At 36.2% G+C, this 22109-nt stretch overlaps 6 protein-coding genes across 6 annotated transcripts; 2 read left to right on the top strand and 4 right to left on the bottom strand.

The window, feature by feature from the left end:
- Positions 1–714: 714 nt before the first annotated feature.
- On the bottom strand, positions 715–4673 carry LOC106122266 (cytosol aminopeptidase). The gene is made up of 12 exons (XM_013318193.1): positions 4461–4673; positions 4043–4152; positions 3754–3886; positions 3406–3533; positions 2991–3228; positions 2711–2913; positions 2410–2515; positions 2033–2140; positions 1644–1749; positions 1275–1424; positions 1132–1205; positions 715–888 (listed from the first exon to the last, which is right to left on the bottom strand). Exons 1-12 carry the CDS (start codon positions 4623–4625, stop codon positions 730–732), a joined length of 1680 nt encoding a protein of 559 aa, XP_013173647.1. The 5' UTR covers positions 4626–4673; the 3' UTR covers positions 715–729.
- A 199-nt stretch (positions 4674–4872) lies between these two features.
- On the bottom strand, positions 4873–5792 carry LOC106122267 (alpha-ketoglutarate-dependent dioxygenase alkB homolog 6). The gene is made up of 2 exons (XM_013318194.1): positions 5621–5792; positions 4873–5529 (listed from the first exon to the last, which is right to left on the bottom strand). The coding sequence occupies exons 1-2, from the start codon at positions 5669–5671 to the stop codon at positions 4879–4881; spliced, it is 702 nt and encodes a 233-aa protein (XP_013173648.1). The 5' UTR covers positions 5672–5792; the 3' UTR covers positions 4873–4878.
- Positions 5793–6175: 383 nt separating this feature from the next.
- Positions 6176–10205, top strand: LOC106121913 (ubiquitin domain-containing protein 2). The gene is made up of 4 exons (XM_013317746.1): positions 6176–6589; positions 6654–6934; positions 8406–8603; positions 9571–10205. The coding sequence occupies exons 1-4, from the start codon at positions 6508–6510 to the stop codon at positions 9715–9717; spliced, it is 708 nt and encodes a 235-aa protein (XP_013173200.1). The 5' UTR covers positions 6176–6507; the 3' UTR covers positions 9718–10205.
- Positions 10206–14233: 4028 nt separating this feature from the next.
- On the bottom strand, positions 14234–18492 carry LOC106122077 (cytochrome c oxidase assembly protein COX15 homolog). The gene is made up of 8 exons (XM_013317927.1): positions 18343–18492; positions 18095–18265; positions 17712–17844; positions 16961–17093; positions 16566–16752; positions 16216–16477; positions 15279–15547; positions 14234–14872 (listed from the first exon to the last, which is right to left on the bottom strand). Exons 2-8 carry the CDS (start codon positions 18251–18253, stop codon positions 14732–14734), a joined length of 1284 nt encoding a protein of 427 aa, XP_013173381.1. The 5' UTR covers positions 18254–18265; positions 18343–18492; the 3' UTR covers positions 14234–14731.
- Positions 18493–18591: 99 nt separating this feature from the next.
- Positions 18592–20512, bottom strand: LOC106122076 (tubulin alpha-1 chain). The gene is made up of 5 exons (XM_013317926.1): positions 20403–20512; positions 20120–20330; positions 19585–20057; positions 19157–19513; positions 18592–19025 (listed from the first exon to the last, which is right to left on the bottom strand). Exons 1-5 carry the CDS (start codon positions 20409–20411, stop codon positions 18768–18770), a joined length of 1308 nt encoding a protein of 435 aa, XP_013173380.1. The 5' UTR covers positions 20412–20512; the 3' UTR covers positions 18592–18767.
- Positions 20513–20789: 277 nt separating this feature from the next.
- LOC106122078 (bacilysin biosynthesis oxidoreductase BacC) lies at positions 20790–21837 on the top strand. Its single transcript, XM_013317929.1, has one exon. It carries the CDS (start codon positions 20921–20923, stop codon positions 21683–21685), a length of 765 nt encoding a protein of 254 aa, XP_013173383.1. The 5' UTR covers positions 20790–20920; the 3' UTR covers positions 21686–21837.
- Positions 21838–22109: the final 272 nt, after the last annotated feature.

A 22109-nucleotide genomic window follows, 5' to 3' on the forward strand; every position in this document is an offset into this window, starting at 1 on the left:
GTTTAAATTAATGACTTAGGCCTTGGCTTTAGTATTTACGATGTGTTGATGACATGTTTACAGTTTGTGATGACTAAACGTCTGTATAAGGCGGGGTGAATCAGACTGATAACCGCCATCATTATGCGAGGCTCGCTAAAAATATAACTGCTCTTTATACACGCTGAAGTCATCGAGTGATGTAATTACTTATCAGACTTTACTAATCATACGATTATTTGCTAATTTTTTAATTTCTGATGTTTTTATGAAAATTTTAATCCAATTTTGTATTACTCTATGAATTAGGTAGGTAGTTCATCGTTATTATTAAAATTTCCTATTACTTGTGGGTTTTCGAGACCAAAATCCTTGTATAAAATATTTTTTCTCTGTCGTCAAAGATAATACCAATGGTTACATGATACTCGGAAACTAATGAATCATTTGTTTTATTCGTTTAAGTTGTGCGGTCAATCATGTGAATATCCATAATTGATAATATTTAAAAATATTACAGATTTAAATAATTTCTAGTCTAAGAAATGAGACAATGGAAAAAAATCATTTTTTATTATCATGTAATAATGTAAACATAATTTATAAAAATCATTACGAATTACATAATGTGATTTAAAAACAAAAGTACAAACGCATCATAGACGATTTTTATATCAATTGTTACGTAATAATATTTATTGATTAAGTTATGAATGAATTAATTTTGAAGTGGTGGTGGTGGTGTAAAGGTTATTGTTTGGTGTGCGGCAGCTCGGCCAGGAAGTAGGCGAGTGTGCGTGCGGGGCGGCCGCTCATGCGACGCCGGCGCAGGTAAGGCGGCGCCGCGGCGTGCGCCAGCTTGCCCACGCCCGTCACGTCCAGGTGCACCCACTCCCCGCACACAAAGTTCTGACAACACATTACTACCACTTTATCTATTTCTTACACAAGGCACAGATTCTTCAGATATCTTTGAAAATTAAATTCAACAGTGTAATTGTTAACGCTGAGGAGTTTCACGTTTAAAAACTACAATAATACATTGAAATAGACAATAATAAAGATAAGGGGCATCTTTCGACTACATCTAAGGCGAGATCGTAGTTAAATGTAAGTTTGTACGTGTAAAAAAATGAACGTAAACAAAGTTACCCTTAGAAAAGCTGCGCCCAGACATGGTGTAGCTTTTCCGGATCCCTTATTCCTCAGATCCACTGATGGTTCATCTGAAAATGTAGTTAGCAATAAGTAAGCAAGGAGTCAGGGTCTGTACCCAGCGTGTTGTTGAGGCGTGCCTGTGATCTGCGCGTGGTAGTAGTTCCATAGCGGGAAGCGCCAGGGCCGGTCCCCGCTGGCCGCGCCGGCAGCTCGCAGCGCACGCCACGCCCCCTCCGCGTTGCTGAAGCACCCGAACGCCCCGCCCCCCGTCGCCAGCAGCACGCCCCCTGCACAACACAACACAACACCAACTCTTGTAACAAATTGTGCACATTTTTTCACATGGTAAACAGGTTATTTCAACAAAAATAATCACTCAATTACGAATAATTTTTCTATATTTTATACTTGTTTTTGCGGTGGATTTACTTTTTATTTGTGGTAAGTTGTTAGGTATTGTTTAATACTAGTGTAGTCTAGTTTGAGGATGAGTATGCAGCACTGACGTGTGAGCGTGGCGACGTCGACGACGAGCGCGGGGCGGTAGGCGGCCTGTCCGTACACCAGCGCGTCCGCCAGCAGCAGACGACCCTCCATGTCTGTGTCCTCGATCTGATCACAACCGACAACAATAACAAAACTATTTTAGAGAAATCAAATCATTCCAAATTAAGAGGTCGCCTGTGAAAGTCAATAAAAAATTAAATCCAGAATACTTTATTATCCGCCAACACTTGGCTATAAGTTGTGATATTTTGCGCCAACTTTAACATTTTAGCGCTGACCCTGGGCCGTGGTGAGGATTCGAACTAAGGATACAATGTCGGTAACTTTAACAGACTCTTTTAAATCAAGTTTAGTGTCAGGTATATAATAAATGAATGATATCGGTGACCTGTATGGAGGTGCCGTTGAGCGCGCGCACGACGTCGCCCACCTTCATGCACTGCCCGCTCACCAGGTTCTCGCACAGAGGTATCACCGCGCGGATGTTGATGGGGATCTGTCGTACATCATGTACCTCATTTACTTATAATATATTGTCGCTCACTAAATCCACCTCAGAACTATGAAACGGCTTGATAGTGTCTTGCTCAAGATATTTATCTCATCTCCTAACATAACCTAAACTTGTTAAACCCCTGCCTCCCAAGGCAAGGTCAAAAATAGCGCGCCCTAGATATCTCGCCCAGGGCACTCTTAGAGGTGGAACCGTTACTGTACAGTTTGATTGCTCTATCAGTCCATACGTCCAGATGAATATAGTGTAACCTTGAGTTCAGCTATGGCCTTGATGGCGGCGAGCACGACGGCCGCGCCCGCCATACTGCCACGGTTCTCCCGCATGTGCTCCGGCGGCTTCAGGCACAGCCCACCGCTGAACATCGCATACATATAGTATTTATTAAAATGTATAATATTATACCACTTAACATACGATAAATATTTGAAAGAGCATCTAAAGCATATTTTTTTGACTAAGAAAGTGTCAAATTCTATTTATATGGCACATTAATTAAACTTCGCACATCGTTATCTGGACATGAAGAGCAATAGAAAGCAAAGGTCTCACGAGTCGAAGGTGACGCCCTTGGCGGCGAGCAGCACTGGGGGCGTGTCGGGGGCGGCGCCGTTGTACTCGCAGTCGAGCAGGTAGGGCGGCTCGCACGAGCCCCGCGCCACCGCCAGGAACGCCTCCAGCCGCTGCGCCGCCGCCCACTGACCGTCCCGCGCCCACACCTGCACGCCCAGCGGGCACAGCGTGTCCAGCGCCGCCTGCAACACACACACCGTCACTTCCGAGTCTCACTAGTAGCGTCACATGTCACTAAACAATTCATATCTGAACTGACCTGCGCGATTCCTATAGGAGTCATCTTGTTGGCGGGCATGTCGGACAGGTAGCGCGCCCAGTTCTGCGCCTCGCCCATCACCGCCCCGCGCGCCCACAGCGCCGCGCACGTCTCGCCACCGTGCGCGCCAGCTTGCTCGCCAGCTTGCTCGCCGGCCTGCTCGCTCGACTGCTTGCACTCGTACATCGCGACGCTGGCGACAGTCCGCCGCTCTGCGCTCGACTTGAACTCTTGAAACCTGATCGAAGTCTAAGCGTTACCAGCTCTCATGCAAGAACATAGGAAATCAATCAAAGAAAGAGAATTATATATATTTTAACACAATATAAAAATCTTTTTTCTAATGTCACCTATGGTCCTTCGTGCCTATTCTTTTGCTAGTGCTTCTTTTGGTAATAAGAGATAGGAAGTGTACCTCCAGGCGGCGAGGTGGGCGGCCTCCGCGGCGGCATCGGGCGCGACGGAGCTGTCCACCAGCACGCGCGCGCAGCCCCGCGCCTGCAGCGCGCGCACGCCCGCACCCACACCCCACCGCACGTTCTCCTGACACATCAACATTTATATCATATTAGTTGCCTTTTATTTATAGAATAAAACTAACAAACAAGTATCCAATATGTAATTGGGTTACAAACGCTATTTCTACTTTTGATTGATACAAGAATAAACAATTTTTTCGTCAATATCTCTTTCCTTTCATCGATTCCTAATTAGAAAAGAGTGCTGCATTTGGTACATATTATAATAAGTGAGATGTTCAGACCCGTTTCTCATCGAGTTCCTCCAGCTTGTTGTATCCGGCGTGCTTGAGGCCGCAACATGCCAGCGCCACGTCGCCCTCCTCGCCCACGTCACTCACCACCAGCGCGTGTCCCAGCCGCAGTTGACAGGACACTCTGGAAACAAAACGATACTAGATTGTTGCTTATTAAAACTTTTATATTATATAAAAAATCAATTTAAAAGAATTTATCTTCCTTAGTTTAGGGTAAAACTGGTACAAAATGCCTATTTTAAATCGAATGTTGACTGTTACGAAATAAATAACTAACTCGTTGAGTTGCCGCGCGAGTTTGCCTCCGTTGCGCTGGTCGATCTCGCGACCTACACACGTCAGCTCTAGTTCTTTGCCATTGTCGAACACGCCCACCACCACACCTTTCTGCGAAAATAACGCAGTAGTGGTTATTTTAATTGAAAAATAAAATAAAAACTATATCATACCAACAAGCCTCGACATTAGTTGAACAAGTTGGCAATGTTAAATTATAAAATGTTTGAAATAGGCCGTTGTTTAGCCGTCCCAAGAATCGTTGGAGGCATAGTGTGGGAGCATCTACAAGAGTTCTTAGTATTGACTGACGGAGGTGACGGAAGGTGTATAGTAATTATTAGAGGTCGAGGCTTAATTTGGGTAAATCTCGACACTTGTTTGTCTTGGAAATAATTACATCAAGATAATTACTTAACCTTTTCATTTTCGTTAGATTTAACTTCTTTGACCTTTACTTTATCAGAGCCGCATGTCTGGGCGTGTTCCGCAGCTGGTTTCCTACTTGCCCATCTAACTGTTGTCTTATTGCATGCAACTCGCCGAATAAATTTTTCACTCAAAAACAATTTTGATAATTTCATTATAAAAATCAATATTTTTATCAAATCATAAAATTAATCATTAAACTAATTTTAATCCATAGCCATCTGGATTGTAAATAAAAAAATATGTTATTTAAAAATGGAACATCTTACTTTTTTTTAATTAAACAAAGGAAAATTAAATGGTAATGCTTTTAAAATGTTGTTTTTTTAAGCTATATTATTATGGGTACTAGAAACTTTTAAAAGGAATTTAAGCTAAAAATTAGTATATTAAAAAGCTTAATTATTATCATCTTTTATTACCAATATTAATTTTAAATGAACTTGTTTTAGGTACATGTCTTATTGTTAGTGATATTCTTGTGCTGCGGCAGACAGTATCACCTTTCACATATTTATCTGAACACATGTGTAAATTTTTTATTGACTCATCAATAACATCCTCTTTTATTTCCTCAATGCTATGCAAATAGTGATGGAACAGTTTATCCTGCAATACCAGTAGACTTCTTGGCTCTAGTAGAAATGAAAAAACTGTTTTCATATCTAAAGCATTCTCATTGGCATCTGGTAGTGGCTCCCAAAATTTTAAAACAATATGTGAGCCTACAGAAATTGTTGTTATAGTCGGGTAAAATAATGACCCATCTAAATGTGGCAGGATGCCCTGCCCAGGTGTGTATTCATTAACTAAAACATGATTTGGTTTATTTCCACCCATCAAATTCAATTCATCTATTCTGTTTAGATAATTCTGCAGCCAATCGGGTATATTTTCGGCTATCATGCCCTTATTGTGAGGAATACCACCCCAGTTTTGAAGTCTTCTGTTCGAAAGTTGAGTCCATTTAGGTTTCGACGCCGAATAAATATTCGATAAGATATACTGCTCTTCGCTATTTGATAAAAACTCTGATATGTAAAAAGCAGTCGGGTCAACCTGCAATATAAAATAGAATATCATCCTCACAATAGTGTTTGATATGTGAATTATATTCAATTTAAATTTAACAACGGATTGTAAAGCTTACATTGGTGACTTTGTAATCCTGGATCGTCTTGAAGTTTACATTATTTTCCATATCATAAATAGTCTATTGCTTGTTATTAGTAAAAATAAAACATTTACAATAGAAATGCAAAAAATAAAAATACAGTCTTAAATCTGCGATGACAATGATATGTTTACATTTCACGATTGACAAAAATGACAATGGTAACTGTCAACCTGACAAGTTATGTAGCAGTAATTTTATACAAATAATAAGTATTTTTATATCAGTATTATTTTTATAAATAGGAGTTTTATGGAAGTTTAATTGGTTTGTAATCTGCAAAGACGGCTTGTTATATAAAAATTGGACTGAATACATAGATGGTATTTAATACCAAGATTTCCAAAAATATTAAATTCCATTAATTCGATAAAAATAAAAATGAAATCATTCTAAATTGGAAAAATAATGTGACTAAATTATTGAAGTCGTAAAATTTCTTTTATTTAAATAAAGTTTTAATGATTTTCAGCAAATTTTTAGGCATTTTTGGTACATCTCACTTCGGACCACTTCGATGTTTTACGTTTCGTTTTGTCAAATGTCGCGTGTTGAACTTTTTTTTTCTAGTTAGATGATTAGAAGAACCAATTGATACAATAAAAATAAATTAAATTCTGGATAAATCTGTTGCTAATGTTGATGCTGATGTTTAAAAGTACAATTTCTCTTGGTATATAAAACGGCCGTGTGTACAATTTTGAAACACACAATAAACTTCGGAATAGAAACATTCGTTCACAATGCAAATACAGAATGTGTACAGCTATCTTTTGACAGAAATGGATAGGCAATGAAAATATTATTTGTTAATATTTTTTTGTACTAAATTATTAAAGTGGAGATCATAGAATGTGATTATAATGGGTGGTTGCATCGGAATAACTAGAAGCAGAAGCGGCCCTATGGAAGGGTCGTCTGGAACTGTGTCGCGGCCTAATTCCGGTATGTGAATGCCTGACCGTCACCGTGGAGACGACTTCATGGGCTGATTAAGTTTTTGTTGTAGGTGCTCTGAGGAAAAATCAGTCCCTTTGTCATGAAACGATTCGGTGGAAGTCTGACGTGCCATTAACAGAGGGCCAGCTGCGGAGTAAACGTGATGAGTTCTGGGACACTGCGCCGGCATTCGAGGGCCGAAAGGAGATTTGGGATGCGTTGCGGGCGGCAGCCGTCGCCGCCGAGGCCATGGATTTCCAGCTGGCGCAGGCTATACTGGACGGCGCCAGTGTCTCCGTGCCAAATGGCTACCTCACAGAATGCTATGATGAATGGGGAACTAGATATCAGGTAATGTCTGTTGCCCAATATGTTATTGAGAGAACACATTAAAGTCAAGTAGGATTCATAATGTATGTTTTATAAACCCATTCTAGCTTTCTTGATAGATATTGAATGTTTTCAAAATTAATTTCTCGCAACACTAACATAATTAAATGCTATCAGGTCATATAACATCTTGATTTATGTTATTGTCAGAGAAATATTGGCCATTAGAATTTAATAGGTCCTGTAGATGTATGAAGTGTTTCTATTATTTACTAGCGGGCACCCCAGACTTTGTTCGAGCAGAAATAAAAAGTAACTTATAATATGCTTGCATGTGTCAGCTACCATCTCATCATAGTCCTGTTTAGAATTTAACCAGTCATTCTGTTGATTTCCTGTTACTAACACTGCCTCACAGACAGGCGAACAATAATTAGATTTTTTGTTAGCTATCTTATACATCATATTTATGAAACATGATTTTTTTCGATATTACATACAAACATTCCAATTTAATTAATGTGTATATATTACATAAATGTAAAGTACAAATGTCACACAGCAGCTGCACTGCAAGTTATCAAAAACTTCCTGTTGTCAAATGGAAATGGAATAGATAATATGACATAGATATGTAGATATGTCAGACTTCTTTAAATGTTCCAATTGTAACAATTTATCCTATGAGTCACACAATTTGTGAACACTTGTATTGAAATGCCTAAATTATAAGTCATGCATTTCTTTTCTGATGCCCTTGAAACTTAAATTATATAAACTTAGAATTGATAAGCAATATCATATTAAGATAATTAGCTTAATTAAATGGATAAACATGCTGTAGTTGTAACTTTGCTTAAATTAGTCTTTTCAAATATCTTGGAAGCCCAAGGTCATTTCGCTACACTCTGCTACAAATAAAAATGTGTTCTGGCGCACCAACTCTTGCAAAATTAAGAGCTACATAGGAAATTAAAAGCCTTATAACTAAAAGACAAATTATGAAACATCATTATAAAGGGTAGTTCCTCCAGTATGTAATCACACTGCTGAGTCCAATAAAATGGCTAATATTTTTAATGAGACAATGCCTCAATTCTAGTGCCTCAACTAAGGATAGAACTATGGCCATGACCTTGAATGTAAGAACTGTATTCATGTATACACAATTGCAAAATAATACAAATAAGGAAACAGTTTATCTTTTAATGTTACTAGATATGATAAATACTTGAAGATGAGATGTTACATTTATTTGGATTTTAATAAAATTAATTGTCTTAAAAATTAAATAATAACTTTAATGGGTATGTGCAAAACTTCTGAAAATGTCTCAGGCAAAAGTCAGATTTCAGATTTGATTAAAATCAATATTGTTCAACTGTCAAGTATGGTGCTAATCCCTTGCCCTCCCATCGCAGATAGATGGATGTTTCCAAGGTCATTCTACCATTCAATTTGCAAATAATATTACAATGTGTGTCTTGTATAGGTACCAATCTACTGCCTGTCCCCGCCAATTAATATGGTGAAGGAGGCGTGCGGGCGCGACTCGCCAGCAGAGTGGTCAGAGCCTGCGGATGGGGGCGCAGCTCTAGCGCTCCGGCTGCGGCTTTCTACCACCTGCCGCGACCTTGAGCTGCGAGTGGGTGCTCGGCACACCATCGCACATTGCAAGACTGAACTGCATGTATGTACCTTGATAATGAATCTCACTTATTTAGTTAATTCTTAAGATTTTTTTTTAATTTATATTGTTTGTAATCAGTGGTACATACTTCAATGTAAGTAGATGAGGATGGGAGAGTTGTATCAGGATTTCAACAAATTATAATACCCTAGCCTATGTGTTCCTCCAGACAATGTTCTATATCTTTGGCCAAATTTCAACGAGATCCATGCAGCCATTCTGGAGATACCTTCTAACAAACATCCGTCCATCTAAATATTTGCATTTATAATATTAGTAAGATTTGTTCACTTCATCGGTACGGATTATTATTAATTGTATATCAAGTATTAATAGAGTTTAATTCAATCAATACATTCATTAACTGCTAATACCAAGCTTTAATTATGAAAACATAGTTCTTGTAGGTGAAATCTTGTTTCTCTTAGTACTTGTAAAGTTATGTGTTTGTTAGCAAGGAGTTATATAGTGTGTAAGTGTGGAGTATGAAAGCATGTTTAATGTCATGTTGCCCGTACAAATTGAAACGTGACTCATGTATTGAGAAATCGACGACAATACGTCTCCCCCTGCACACCCGAGCTTAATGTTGATGATAAATTGAAACGTCGTCGCGACTTGACTGCTAATGCACGCGACATTTTCCTGTCCATACTTGACCGACTGTCATAAATTAATCTGAATGATCGCTATTTGCGTAAGAATAAAGTCAATATATGTCAAAGTATAGTTAACACTTTGTTTTCTAATATTGAAATATTGTTAATTTTTCAATGAACAAACCTTTGGTTTTTTGATTTCATATTAGATGGTGATTAAGTCAAAATATATGCTTAGTTAACAAGGCATCAGGTTTGATAGAGAAATAGTTTGTTTTTAATTTTTGTAGATTTTCATTATTTTTTCTAAAACAATTTATTGGAACATCCGTAGTAAATGTGGCTGAATGGTTTATGTGTGTGTGTAGGCGCTGGAGGGCATAGAGCCGTGGCGTCAGCGCTGGTTCTACGGTGGCAAGCTGCTGGGCGACCGGCTGCTGGTCGAGGAGGCGCGCATCACGCCCGGATACGTGGTGCAGGTCATCGTCAGCACCGAGCCGCGCCCCCCCAGCTAGGAGCTTCGCCCCCGCCCGCCACCCCACCACCCGGTACTGCAACATGGGTCTCTCACACTTTACATTATTCCAATCCAGTGGCTGAATCTACACTGGATTACAACTGAAGTATGTAAACATACTCTGGAAACCATACAGTGCATTCTAGTTTACATATTTCCAGTTGTAATCACACACTGAAATCTGTCGCTTTACTAGAATAATCTAAACTGGACGTACGCTGTGAATGTCCAATGTAGTGATATTTGTATTGCAATATTGCCATCCCTCTCCTTCTGTTTGAAAATGTCAGAGATAGCAATAGTGTTCTGGCAAGTTCTTACATTTGAGATTCCCGGCAACTACACATCGATTCGCATCAATATCGATAATCGCATGCGTGGCCGATTATAGACAACAATATCGATTTTATGCTTGATATTTTTTTGTTTTTTTTTTTGATGAAGTTTGGTTGTTTCAGTTCTTTTTTATTTTTTTTAAATGAAGCTCAACTTTTGATAACTTTATTTATTTTGAATGTGGTTTTGTTTAATTTGTTTTGTGTTCATATAATATAATAGTTTTTATCAAAACGTGTCGACATATCATAAGCGTGTATATAAATCTGCATAACTTCAACATTTTTTTTTAATAAAAATCGATAAAATTAATCGTAATCGCTTTGCGCTCTGAAATCGATGTGTTCCTATGATAGCAATCGATTTAATCCTTCATTTTTTTAATATATCAAAAACCTATGTTGAAATGAACGTTTACAAAATAATTTTATATATAAAAAGTATTATTAAATTAAAGTATGGTATAAAAATATAATATTAAAGCAAATTTATTTGATTTTTCTTACTTGATTAAATATGAGCGTACATTTGACACTCATACAAGCGCTTGTTTTATAATGAGATTATTATTTTTTATTTGTATGTAAATTAAATTATTGCATTTATTATATTCTTAATATATTTCGAACTGGATTACATTTACTGCCATTATTTATTTAAAACAAGATTTTATATACATGAAGAGTTATTTTAAAATATGCAAGGAAAAATCTAAAGTTGTGTAAATTTTGCATGTTTTGTATTTTGTATAGTAATAACGTTTCTCTGAGTGTTAATTATCTCTCTAACAATTTAATCTCAGATTTTGCATACTCATAGTACACATTACCTAAATACATGTAAATAATATGAAAAAAATTAATACATAAAATTATATAATAAATAGCGATTTGTTTTGTCAAATCAAACCTTAAGTTTATTTAAATATTCCTAAAAATATCACTAATATACTAACAGTGGGTTTCTGAGACATAAATCTTTGTATAAAACATATCGTCATCCCTGTTTTTGACAACACGGAGATAACAATATGTTTTAAATGAACATTTTGTTCTCAGAAACCCACGATATATCTTTAATATGTAATTATATAATTTGAAGGACAAAGCCTTATTTTCCTAATTAGTAATGCTATTTATTTTGTGTTCTATCTTAGTTACTTCATATTACTTTAAATAAATTTGTTTAATATTTTCGTCATGAGACTTTATTTAGAAGTAATTAATATGTAATTATAAATATTATAATATTTATAATAAAAAAACAAATTAATAATATCCCCCTGTATACGGCAAATAACCTCAGAAACCTAATGACATATTGCTCAATAAATTATTATTATTTGTAACACAAAATTAAAAATCCTATTTACATCTCAAATAATTGCATATTCATTTTTAAATTATTTCCATTTAAATTTAAATGTAAAATTAAGCAATATTGTTTCAAAACAAAAATATTTGAAAAATTGACAAAAAATGTCACTAAAGAGCTTTTTTTTTGTATCTTTCTAAAGTTTTATTAAAATTATCAAAAATAGTTTGGAACGCATCAAAACATACAAGCATTGATTTTTTTTATTTTTATTGATGAAGAAGATTAAATAGATTAGTGGGACACAAATAATTAGTATATTTACTATGTATATATGTATTGTATATTCAAGTACATAATGTTTTTAAGAGGCAATATACTCAAAACATACCGCCTACAAAATATTTCATCTCTTAACGGCTAGAATATTTAATATACATTAATTTATTCTCTGCATTTCTTTCTATATTAAATGTATTCATACAGTGATAACTACTTACATATATTTTTAAATAAATGTATATTTTACATGCAAATCGTAAAGTATTTAAAACTTAGTTACTATCTTTACTTGATAAAATTATAAGTAAATTCCTACTTTTATTAGTCGTTTTGTTTTTCCTTTTTTTTTAATTAACATGTATACATTGGTTTACGCCTTATATGAACGTAATATAGTGTGTATACTACGCATCTGAAGTGTATACATGAAGAAATAACAATGCTGTTTTTGTTTAAAACGCAAGAAAATTTATATAAATTAATATTTTTCTTTTCTGTTTCATATTGATGGCCTATAAATAATTATTGATAAATGTAATTATTGATAATAAAATATTTAATTTTATATTAATGAGTGTATTTTCGCCTAAATATTGTAATTAATAAATGAATAAACTTTACATAGATGCAAGATATTCTCGCAATGAGAATATGTATTGTACAAGTTTCTCGATGTTTATTGTTTAGCTTCGTTGATTTCCACTGACAAAACACATGCAGGATGGATACAAACTTACATCTCCCTCATTCTCTATAAGAAACGAGAGAAAGATATGTTTTTATGCAGATGTTTTGGCGATGAAAACCTATTATAATGGTCTAATATAAAATAAAGTATGTAAAATATAAATAAATATATAAACTAATCCATAGACTAAAGATATGTGTATATTTATACGCTAATGTAAACATTTGGATGAGGCTTAGTTTTGTAACAGTTTTTGTTTATTGCTGCCTCCGGTTACCATAGATAATAACGTATAAGGTTTGAAGTGGTTGGAGGAAAATTATGGTTGCGAGAAGTTAATAAATTTTTCTTTAATTACTTCAAATTAAAAAAATAAAATAAATGTCGATGTTTCAGTACTCGAAATAATCTAAGTAGAAACTTCACAGACAATAATTTGAAAAAAAATCGTTTATAAACATAAACATATTTCATTAGCTGACAGTTTACAAAAAAATTATTCTGTTTTTCCTTCAAAATACTTAAATAACATGTCTTTGAAAAATGTAGAATGTTTCGAAACTGTGAACATCCTATATAATGCCGAACCATTTCGTTTGTGTTCGTATCGCATGCCATATTGTTTATATTTATCTATAGAATTAAAATAACGTCTCAATTTTCGTAAAATATAAGCAAAATAATTCTACTGGTAAATTTTATTTAAATAATTGTGATTTATAAAATTCAAGTCTCAAAATTGTGCGGTTAAATTTTATCTTTAACATATTTTAATTTGTTTATAGCATTTCCTTTCCGCTTTAAGGAATTATTGTGTGGTGCTAATTTAAATGTTCACCGAGCCCGTATTCCAGAAGCCCAATAAAAGTAAATTTGCTCAGTAAATATAATTTTATCTGTACTTTATATGTCCGCTCGATTTTTTATTGTAAAATTATATCGCAGTTGATATTTTAAGTGAAGTATACAACCTATATGGATAGTATACATGTTATATTAAATGTATACACTGTATATTTGAGGCATGTATAATTTAATAGCTTTATGGAAGGGGCTCGTCGATTTTCTCATCCCTAATTGAGTGATACGGGTAAATTCCAAAACTTTCACTGTACTTTAACTAATTCTTTTGCTCACGTCGATACGCTTGTAAATAATAGCGTTTATATACATTTAATATATTTTACTAACAGTTAATTTGCTAATATTTCAATATTCCTTTTAACTTGAGCATAGAAGATTGTTTTGCATTGTATGGAGTTTTTTTTATATTGATCTTTAAACTCGCAAGTCGTGTACAAATTAAACGTAATCTATTATCTTATTGTATACAATTTGCAATCTGCTTCTCTTGTGTTTAAAATTCACCGCACATAAAATATTCTTTTGTCAAAAACTATTTGTAACGTAACTCGTTGAATCTATTGCAATGCAAATTTAGTATTCCGCGTTGCGTTCCTATAACAATTGGTTTTGTTCTTATAGAAATCCATTGCTGTAAAATATGTTTAAATAAAATCGGTTAAGATAAATATATTTATTTCATTCTTGTACTTATTATCTGATAAATGCTTAAATATAGGCATAACAAAGTGATCTAATAGAAGGGGCTAAAATGTTCTCTTCTCGACCTTTTCTGAATTAGTGACACATATAGACTTGTTGTCGTCGCGGCTCAGTCATAAAAAAATACAAGTAGCCTTCCTAGCTTTATTTTTTCAAACTATTCTACATGTATGCCCAATTAAATTAAAAAATCACTGAGCCGTTCCGGAGATAACTTGTAACAAACAGCTATCCATTCATCTAAATTTTCCCATTTACGTACTTGATCTGCTTGAAATTAATCGTGAAACATAAAGGAAAAAATAAAAAGCATATAGAAACAAAAACCATCTATTTAAATAGTACAATATTATACTAAAAGCAGTCTGTTTCACGCGACACATTTACAATACAAATATTAATTTGAAGATTAACATTAGTTTTAATACTCGGAGGTATAATTTTAGTCCACTTCCTCTTACTACTGTTTCTTACAAGGAAATAATGTGAAGAGGAAGTGGATTTGATGGAGGATGTGATGTGTAAAGCATATTATTGTATCATATAATTAATCTTTCTGTACATTCTTCTTCAATTTACTGAATTCAAGTATCCGCTTGTTAACTTATAATATAAAGAAGTTTCACTGAAACATGTTACAATACTGTGTCGACTGAACTCAACAAGGTAACAATGTTACTCCGTGTGTTTCCATTGCAAGAAAACATTTGTGAACTTTATAACAGTTTAAACAAAGATACGGTTATTGTTGTAACAGCTATGGTTTATAATACAACAGTTAACTCATTAAATACGTAGGATTTAGCACAATGCGATGTGATGCGGTTCACTTGGGTATGTACTTGAGGAGTTTGATCTCGTGCGTGAGGCAGAGGGCGAGGGTGAGCAGCGTCAGCGAGCCGGCCTGGTGGCTGGCGGCCAGCGGAGTCGGCACGTACGTCACCAGCGTCGCTATGCCCAGGCACACCTGCGTTGTCACACATACGATATAAACAATCAAAACTTGTATTCACAACAGAGAGTGGACCACGAGAAATAGATGTCCGCAGTCTCTGCCTACCCCTCTCGGTTTCAGGCGTGAGTTATGTTGTTGTCCACAATATTCTTTATTTATAAATTGGTTTTCTCACTATCTAAACACTTTGTATAAAAGAAATTTTACATCGTAACTAATGTGGCGTCGTGGGATTTCATAAATATAAGTAAGTAACTAGCCTTTGATCGCGACTTCGTCTGATAAACAGCATAAAAAGTATCCTATGTCCGTCTCATGGTTTTTAGCTACCTCCCCATCATTTTTCAGTTGTTCTTATGTTATAGTGTAATAAACACGACTATTTGTATAGATAATAATGATTATAAAGAGAAGTGACCTGTGCCCAGGCCATGGCTCCGACAGCATACGCGAGGGTAGTGGCGGGGGGCGAGAGGGTGCGGCGGCGCGCGAGGAGGGCGAGGGTGGTGGCGGCGGCGAGGGTGGCGGTGCCGAGCACGCGGTGGTCGAACTGCACAGTGGTGGGGTTCTCGGTGAAGTTGCGCCTCGTCGGAGTCAGCGCCAGGATGTCCTCCGGCAACCAGCGCTCGCCCATCTTCGGGAACGAGTTGTACACCAGACCCGCGTCCAGTCCGGCCACGAACGCGCCTCATCGTACAAACAAACTTTTATTTACATGTCTCTTTAAACAGCTAACATTTTAGGGCACACATCATCAGCTCACTATACGTCCCCACCGAGGAGCTCGGAGCCTACCCTCAAATCAAGGGTGATTAGGCCATAGTCAACCACGCTGGCCAAGTGCGGGTTGACTTCACACATATCTTTGAATTTATACGTAGATACGTCATTACGATGTTTTCTTTCACCGTAAGAACGTCAGATAAATGTACATATGTAAATCGAAAATCAAAAACACATTGGTACATGGCGGGATTCGATCCCAGGACCTGCAGATTGCAAGTCAAGTGCTTTACCCCTGAGCCACCGACGCTCTCACACAGGTAACATTTTAGTTTACAAAAAAAATTGAGCACATATTGAACTATAAAAATCATAAATCCGACTTATTTTTTCAATAATAATTATTGTTTTTTTAATTAACTTTATTATGTGAATGTTTGGATGGATGAATGTTTATTATATATATTGGATGGATGAAAGTATATCCAGAACAGCTGTACGGATTTTACTGAAATTTGACATAAATGTAGAACATAGCCTGGAAGAACACATAGACTACTTATTAAGTCTTATTCCATTCCGCGCAGACGGAGTCGTGAGAGACAGCTAGCATATTCTTATATAACACTCACCCGATATTGCAGTAAAGAAAGCCATAGCTTTAACAGTGTGTGCCAGCGCTGTCACACTCCTCAAATCTTTCATCTTGTGCAATGTGGCTGCGACGGGGAAGGGGCGAAGCACCCGCAGGGCTCCTGAGAGCAGACCCAAGTACAGGACGAAGGCGAGGCCCAGATGGGCCGCCAGCCGGTACTGGGAGACGCGGGGCACGTCAGAGGGACCCTGGAAGCGGTCCTCCAGACCTGACTTCACCATGTACCAGCCCATCAGACCCTGGAGTATGCATGTGTTGTTAAAGTCGATAAAATAAGCTGAGTTATTCGAAATAGATTTGCTGTTTGTTTGTTCGCTTGCTTGTTACCTGAACAGCGACGAGTGCACAGTAGACGGAGACACGTCTCTTCATGTGTTTGTCGAGGAATCCTTTGCGCCAGAAGAAGGCGGCGGGGAGGAAGACCGCGGCGCCGATACAGCGCCCCCAGCTGCGGTGCAGGTACTCCATCCACCAGATCCACTTGAACTCTGACAGCGTCATACTCTGGTTTTTGCTGCAGAACAGACATAGCACATTCTCATTATGAACATATGGATGAATACTTGTTAACAGATTAGATCTGTATGAAATTTGATAAAGTGACTTACTATATGGAACATCACATAGGAAACTCACTAAGTCATCTTTTTATTTTCATGCATACAAATAACAAAATAAATGTACTAACATTGATGTTATGTTTAAAAAGCACGTCAACTTACTATTTATACTCTGGGAACTGTTTGTACTTCTCAAACTCCTGCTGCCACTGCTCCTCTGTGGTGGGCAGCGACTCCCCCAGCAGCCTCCATGTCACCATTGACAGTCCCGACTCTGTCAGACGTGTCACACCACCTGCCAATAGACATGTTTTGGTGATTAACACATTCAGTGGCACAAATTGATGTTTTAAAAAACAGGTATAGCATTTAAAGTGATAAAACACTATACATATCTTTGAAACTTTCTATGCAGTCATAATTTTTAATAGTGAAGTAATAATTAATATTGTAATTTGTTATTTTGTTCATTAATATCAGTTTATAATTATTTTTGAGCTTTAAACAATTGATAAATTTTAATACAATTAATTTGAAGATGCAACCAAGCAACAACTAGAGAAAGATATTGGTAAAAGAAATACACTCATGCAGTAAAGGTACTTTAATAAAATAGACAAAAAGCATCACAATACAATCCTTTATTTATTTCACAGTTATAACTAATTGAATTACTTATGTACACAAATTAACAATATTCACTGAAAAAATTACTGCAAGATACCTCACCATAAAACCTACAAACATGCCATCTCTCATTATCTTTATAAACAACAGAGACAAAAATAAACAATATTCATATAAGTGATAAATTAATCACAGTTGTTTCACTTCTTTCCGTTAGTCGTCTTTACAATAATATTAATAACATAACAAACGCTATACAATAGTATTATATAGCCCGCTACCATACCTAACACTACCGCAGTAAACACCATCCCACTGCATCCCAGCAGCCAGTACCCAACAGCCTTTGATGGCTTCTGCTTCGGACCACTTGCACAGAACCGAGCTATGATGCCATTTGACTTGATCACTTCACTTATCTGAAATTTGTCACAGTATTCATCTAGTCACAATTATTTGGGACAACCCTATAAAGGCAGCATGTACACAAAACAAAAGATTGTAACTGAACTCCCTCCCTTCTTATGCATTCTAGTGTTATTGATTACATGTTGTTATTTTTAATAAATAGATTAGTAATAAATGAAGGTTAAAATATACGAGCCAAGAAGAAATCCGTTATTTGCCACTATGGCAAGTAAATTTTTATTTTCATAATAATTTTCTTACCCTAAAAGTCTTTGTATTCCTTAAGCTTACTAAATTGAAGCGAGTTGGAGTGGTCAGCTCTCTGCTAATCAACCGCGTTCCAGCATTGTTTAGTAGTACTTTGCTATGTGCGACTCGCACTGACTGAGAGCAACGACAAATATGCGCCAAACTCCACATTACGAAATCGTGCTGCAATATTGAACGAAATATTTTTATTAATTAACCTATTACGTTGAGCTAGTGTACTTCAATTATCTGATACTTACTTCCAACTGATTGATCGCTAAAACATTTAATTTAGGGTGCAAAAATAAAGATAACAAAATAACCTAAGCAATATATTGTGAAACTTTGTTTAAGAACTCACTGTGTGCAATTAATTTTATTTATAATTATCTTGGGATTAATAGTTAACACGAATTTGTTTGAATCCCGGTCGCATTCACATATCAACTTTCGTCTATTTGAATTGAATTAAATTTGTTTTGGGAAGTTTCTGTTTCTGACTTTTTCTGTCTTGACGTTTGTTGAGATGTGACATTTGATATCACTAATTTTGACATTGACAGATCACATTAATTTTACTAGCTGAAATAAGCCTTTTTTGATTTTACAACGTGGCCACACTACCTAAAAAGACTGAGATAAACAAAGAAATTAAAAATAAAGCTTTGTATGGAAAGAGTGAGGCTTATGTTTCCATTTCCTTATAATCATTAGATAATGCTCTTATGTTTCTATATGCGCTAGTGAATTCCCCTTCTTCCATACCCTCGCCAACATAGTGATGGACAAACGCTCGTTTAGCGTACATTAGGTGAAACTTTTTGCACAACCGCTCCCATGCAACACGTATTGCCGAAGAGTTAGATACCATTACAACAGCTCTTTGCAAGGCGCCCAAATCTCCTCCGGGTACCGTTAGTGGGGGTTGATAATTTACACCAATCTAAAAGTTATAAAAAAACAAACTAGAGGCCACAAAATACGGCATTTTTTACTTGGTACCCTCTTCGTACTAAACAAATTGAGAAAATTCTTTATTTGTAACAAGTGTCAGTACTGTGGGTAAGCTTGTACCTTGAATCCTGTAGGTGACCATGAAACAAATTTTATAGTTCTAGTACTTTTTATTTGATTGATGGCCGCGTTTATGTCATTTTGATTAATATCACCCCTGAAGAGCAAGCAACACGACATGTAATTCCCCTGCCTTGGATCGCATTTAACCATTTGATTGGCTGGTTCAAAGCAAGACATTATGAGTTGACTTGTTGAATTGCCTTCATGCATAGCCCTGGATGCTGGCAAGAATGGCGCAAATGTAATAAGAGGGAAGTGTATGCGCGGATAAGGTATTAAATTTGTCCGAAATTCCACCAATTCCACATTTAAAGAACCTTCAAATCTCATAGAAGCTGTCATACACGATACCACCTAAAATAAACATAGTGATTTGCGTTAATCGAATCTGATATCAAATCAAATAAATTTCATTACTCACTTACCTGTGCAATGAGCCTATTTAAGTTTGTGTAAGTAGGTCTCGGCACATCCAGAGATCTTGCTAAAATATCATATAAGGCTTCGTTATCAAAAATGAAACATACGTCTTCTGTGTCCATGCACGCATGCGATGTGAGGACAGCGTTATACGGCTCAACTATGATCGGTGAAATCCTTGGAGCCGGATAAACGGCATATTCTATTTTTGTTAATTTTCCGTAGTCTCTTACTAATCCCTCTAATAACAAAGCAGTGAATCCTGAGCCAGTGCCTCCGCCAAATGATCGAAATATAATAAAGCCTTGAAGAGAATTACAATCTTCAGCTGCAATTCTAATGCGATTTAAGGCCAAATCGATCATTTCCCTGCCGATACTAAAATATCCACGAGCAAAGTTGCTCGCAGCATCTTCCTTAGCAGTGAGCAGAGTCGACGGATTAAACAGCTGCCTGTATGTTCCAGTTCTAATCTCATCTAGAAAATATTATGGCGGTTAGTTTCTAGAACGTGGACTAAAAATTTACATATAGCCTTACCGATGGGAGTTGGTTCCAAGTCGATCATAACAACTCTTGGGATAAGTTTGCCGCCCCCAATTTCATTAAAAAATGATCCATAGCTAGCTTGGTCATCTGAATAAGTTAAAAATCCATCAGGACGTATACCGTGCTCCAGGCAATATAGTTCCCAACAAGCATTTGCCACCTGTACACCAGCTTGGCCAATATGTATGTGAATCACTTCTTTCTATAAAACAAATAATCATTATGGGGGAATGTTCCATACATATAATAAGCAAAATAGCAGTTTGGTTGTTACTTTAGGCATTTTGTTAAAACTGACACTGAAATTTTGATTGTATTAGCGAAATATTTAACTATTATTGTTTACATTTTGTAATTTTGATTAAGATCGTACTAGACGGATGCGTGACATGTTTATATGACTTAATCTATGTGGCACACAAAGTAACTTATTAGAAAGACCATTTTTCGGCTATAAAAATCGTACATGGGGTCGCACAAATACCTAGCTTTAAGAAATGAAGACGAATAATTAAAACGTGCTCGCAGTTTTCATTCGTCATTGGTTTTCTTTATTCTCATATGTGTAACAAAAAGAATCACATTAATGAGAATGCTGAATGTTTGAAAAGTATTTAGCCATAAAAAATAACTGTCAACAAAACAAATCAAATTATCCGTGTCATCAACATGTAACACTGTCAATGTAACAAGGGACAAGAATCGAGAACAAACAATCCGATAAGTTGTTCTATAAATAGTTTTGATAAGACATTTGGATTATTTTGTGAAGAGTTCGTTGTAAAAGTTAAGATGAATTTTGCTGGAAAAGTTGTTATTGTTACTGGCGCCAGTTCTGGTATTGGCGCAGCTACGGCCGTATTTTTGTCAAGACTTGGCGCGAAGCTCTCGCTGACCGGTAGAAATGTCGAGAATCTCAAGAAAGTGAACAGCGATTGTGAAAAATCCACGCCCACGTTTGTGGTCCCTGCAGATTTGAATAAAGAAAGCGATATTGAGAAAATTGTTAAGAGTACTGTCGATCATTACGGACAAATTGATGTATTGGTGAACAACGCCGGTATAATTGAAACCGGTACCATAGAGACGACAAGTCTCGCACAATATGATCGTCTTATGAACACGAATGTGCGCTCGATTTACTACTTGACCATGCTAGCAGTCCCGCACCTGATAAAAACCAAAGGTAATATTGTAAATGTATCTAGTGTCAATGGCATAAGATCATTTCCTGGAGTCTTAGCATACAACATATCTAAAGCCTCGGTAGATCAGTTCACACGCTGTGTTGCTTTGGAATTGGCACCAAAGGGTGTAAGAGTGAACTGTGTTAACCCAGGAGTAATTTTGACGGAGTTACAAAAGCGAGGTGGGTTGAGTGAGGAACAATATGCAGCCTTTTTGGTGCGCACAAAGGAAACCCATGCATTAGGACGTCCAGGGAAGCCAGAGGAGGTTGCTGCTACTATTGCTTTCCTTGCAAGTGACTTGGCCTCCAATATCACCGGAGCCAGCTTACCAGTGGATGGTGGTCGCCATGCAATGTGCCCCCGATAGGACTTAACTAAAGAATATGTATAACAAGCAATATACAACTATTTTGTACAATTTGATTGTACTTAGCATTTAAGAGTAACTGGGGATTTTTTAAACTGCCATATACATTTTGTTATCATTTTATTGCAAATAAAAAGCATATATTGTTACTATTTGACTTTTAATTTATGCTGACATCTTTAAAGTCACATCTTTTTTTTCTTTGGGTGGTATGGAGAGTGGCTATAGCCAACAAATAGTAAAGTAAATACTCATATAAATGTGGTTTAAATTAGGAAGAACTTTATGATGATGTTGAAATTTACTTTACAATGAGATTATCTAAACTGTGATTGTTGTTCTGATTATATTTTGCTTTCAATGGTAAAATAAATGCGGTATATATATTTAATGATGTGATAAGTAAGGTAAATAAACAAAATGA

The sequence above is a fragment of the Papilio xuthus genome, unplaced genomic scaffold (genome assembly GCF_000836235.2).
Source record: "Papilio xuthus unplaced genomic scaffold, Pxut_1.1 DF826933.1, whole genome shotgun sequence".
NCBI lineage: Eukaryota > Metazoa > Arthropoda > Insecta > Lepidoptera > Papilionidae > Papilio > Papilio xuthus.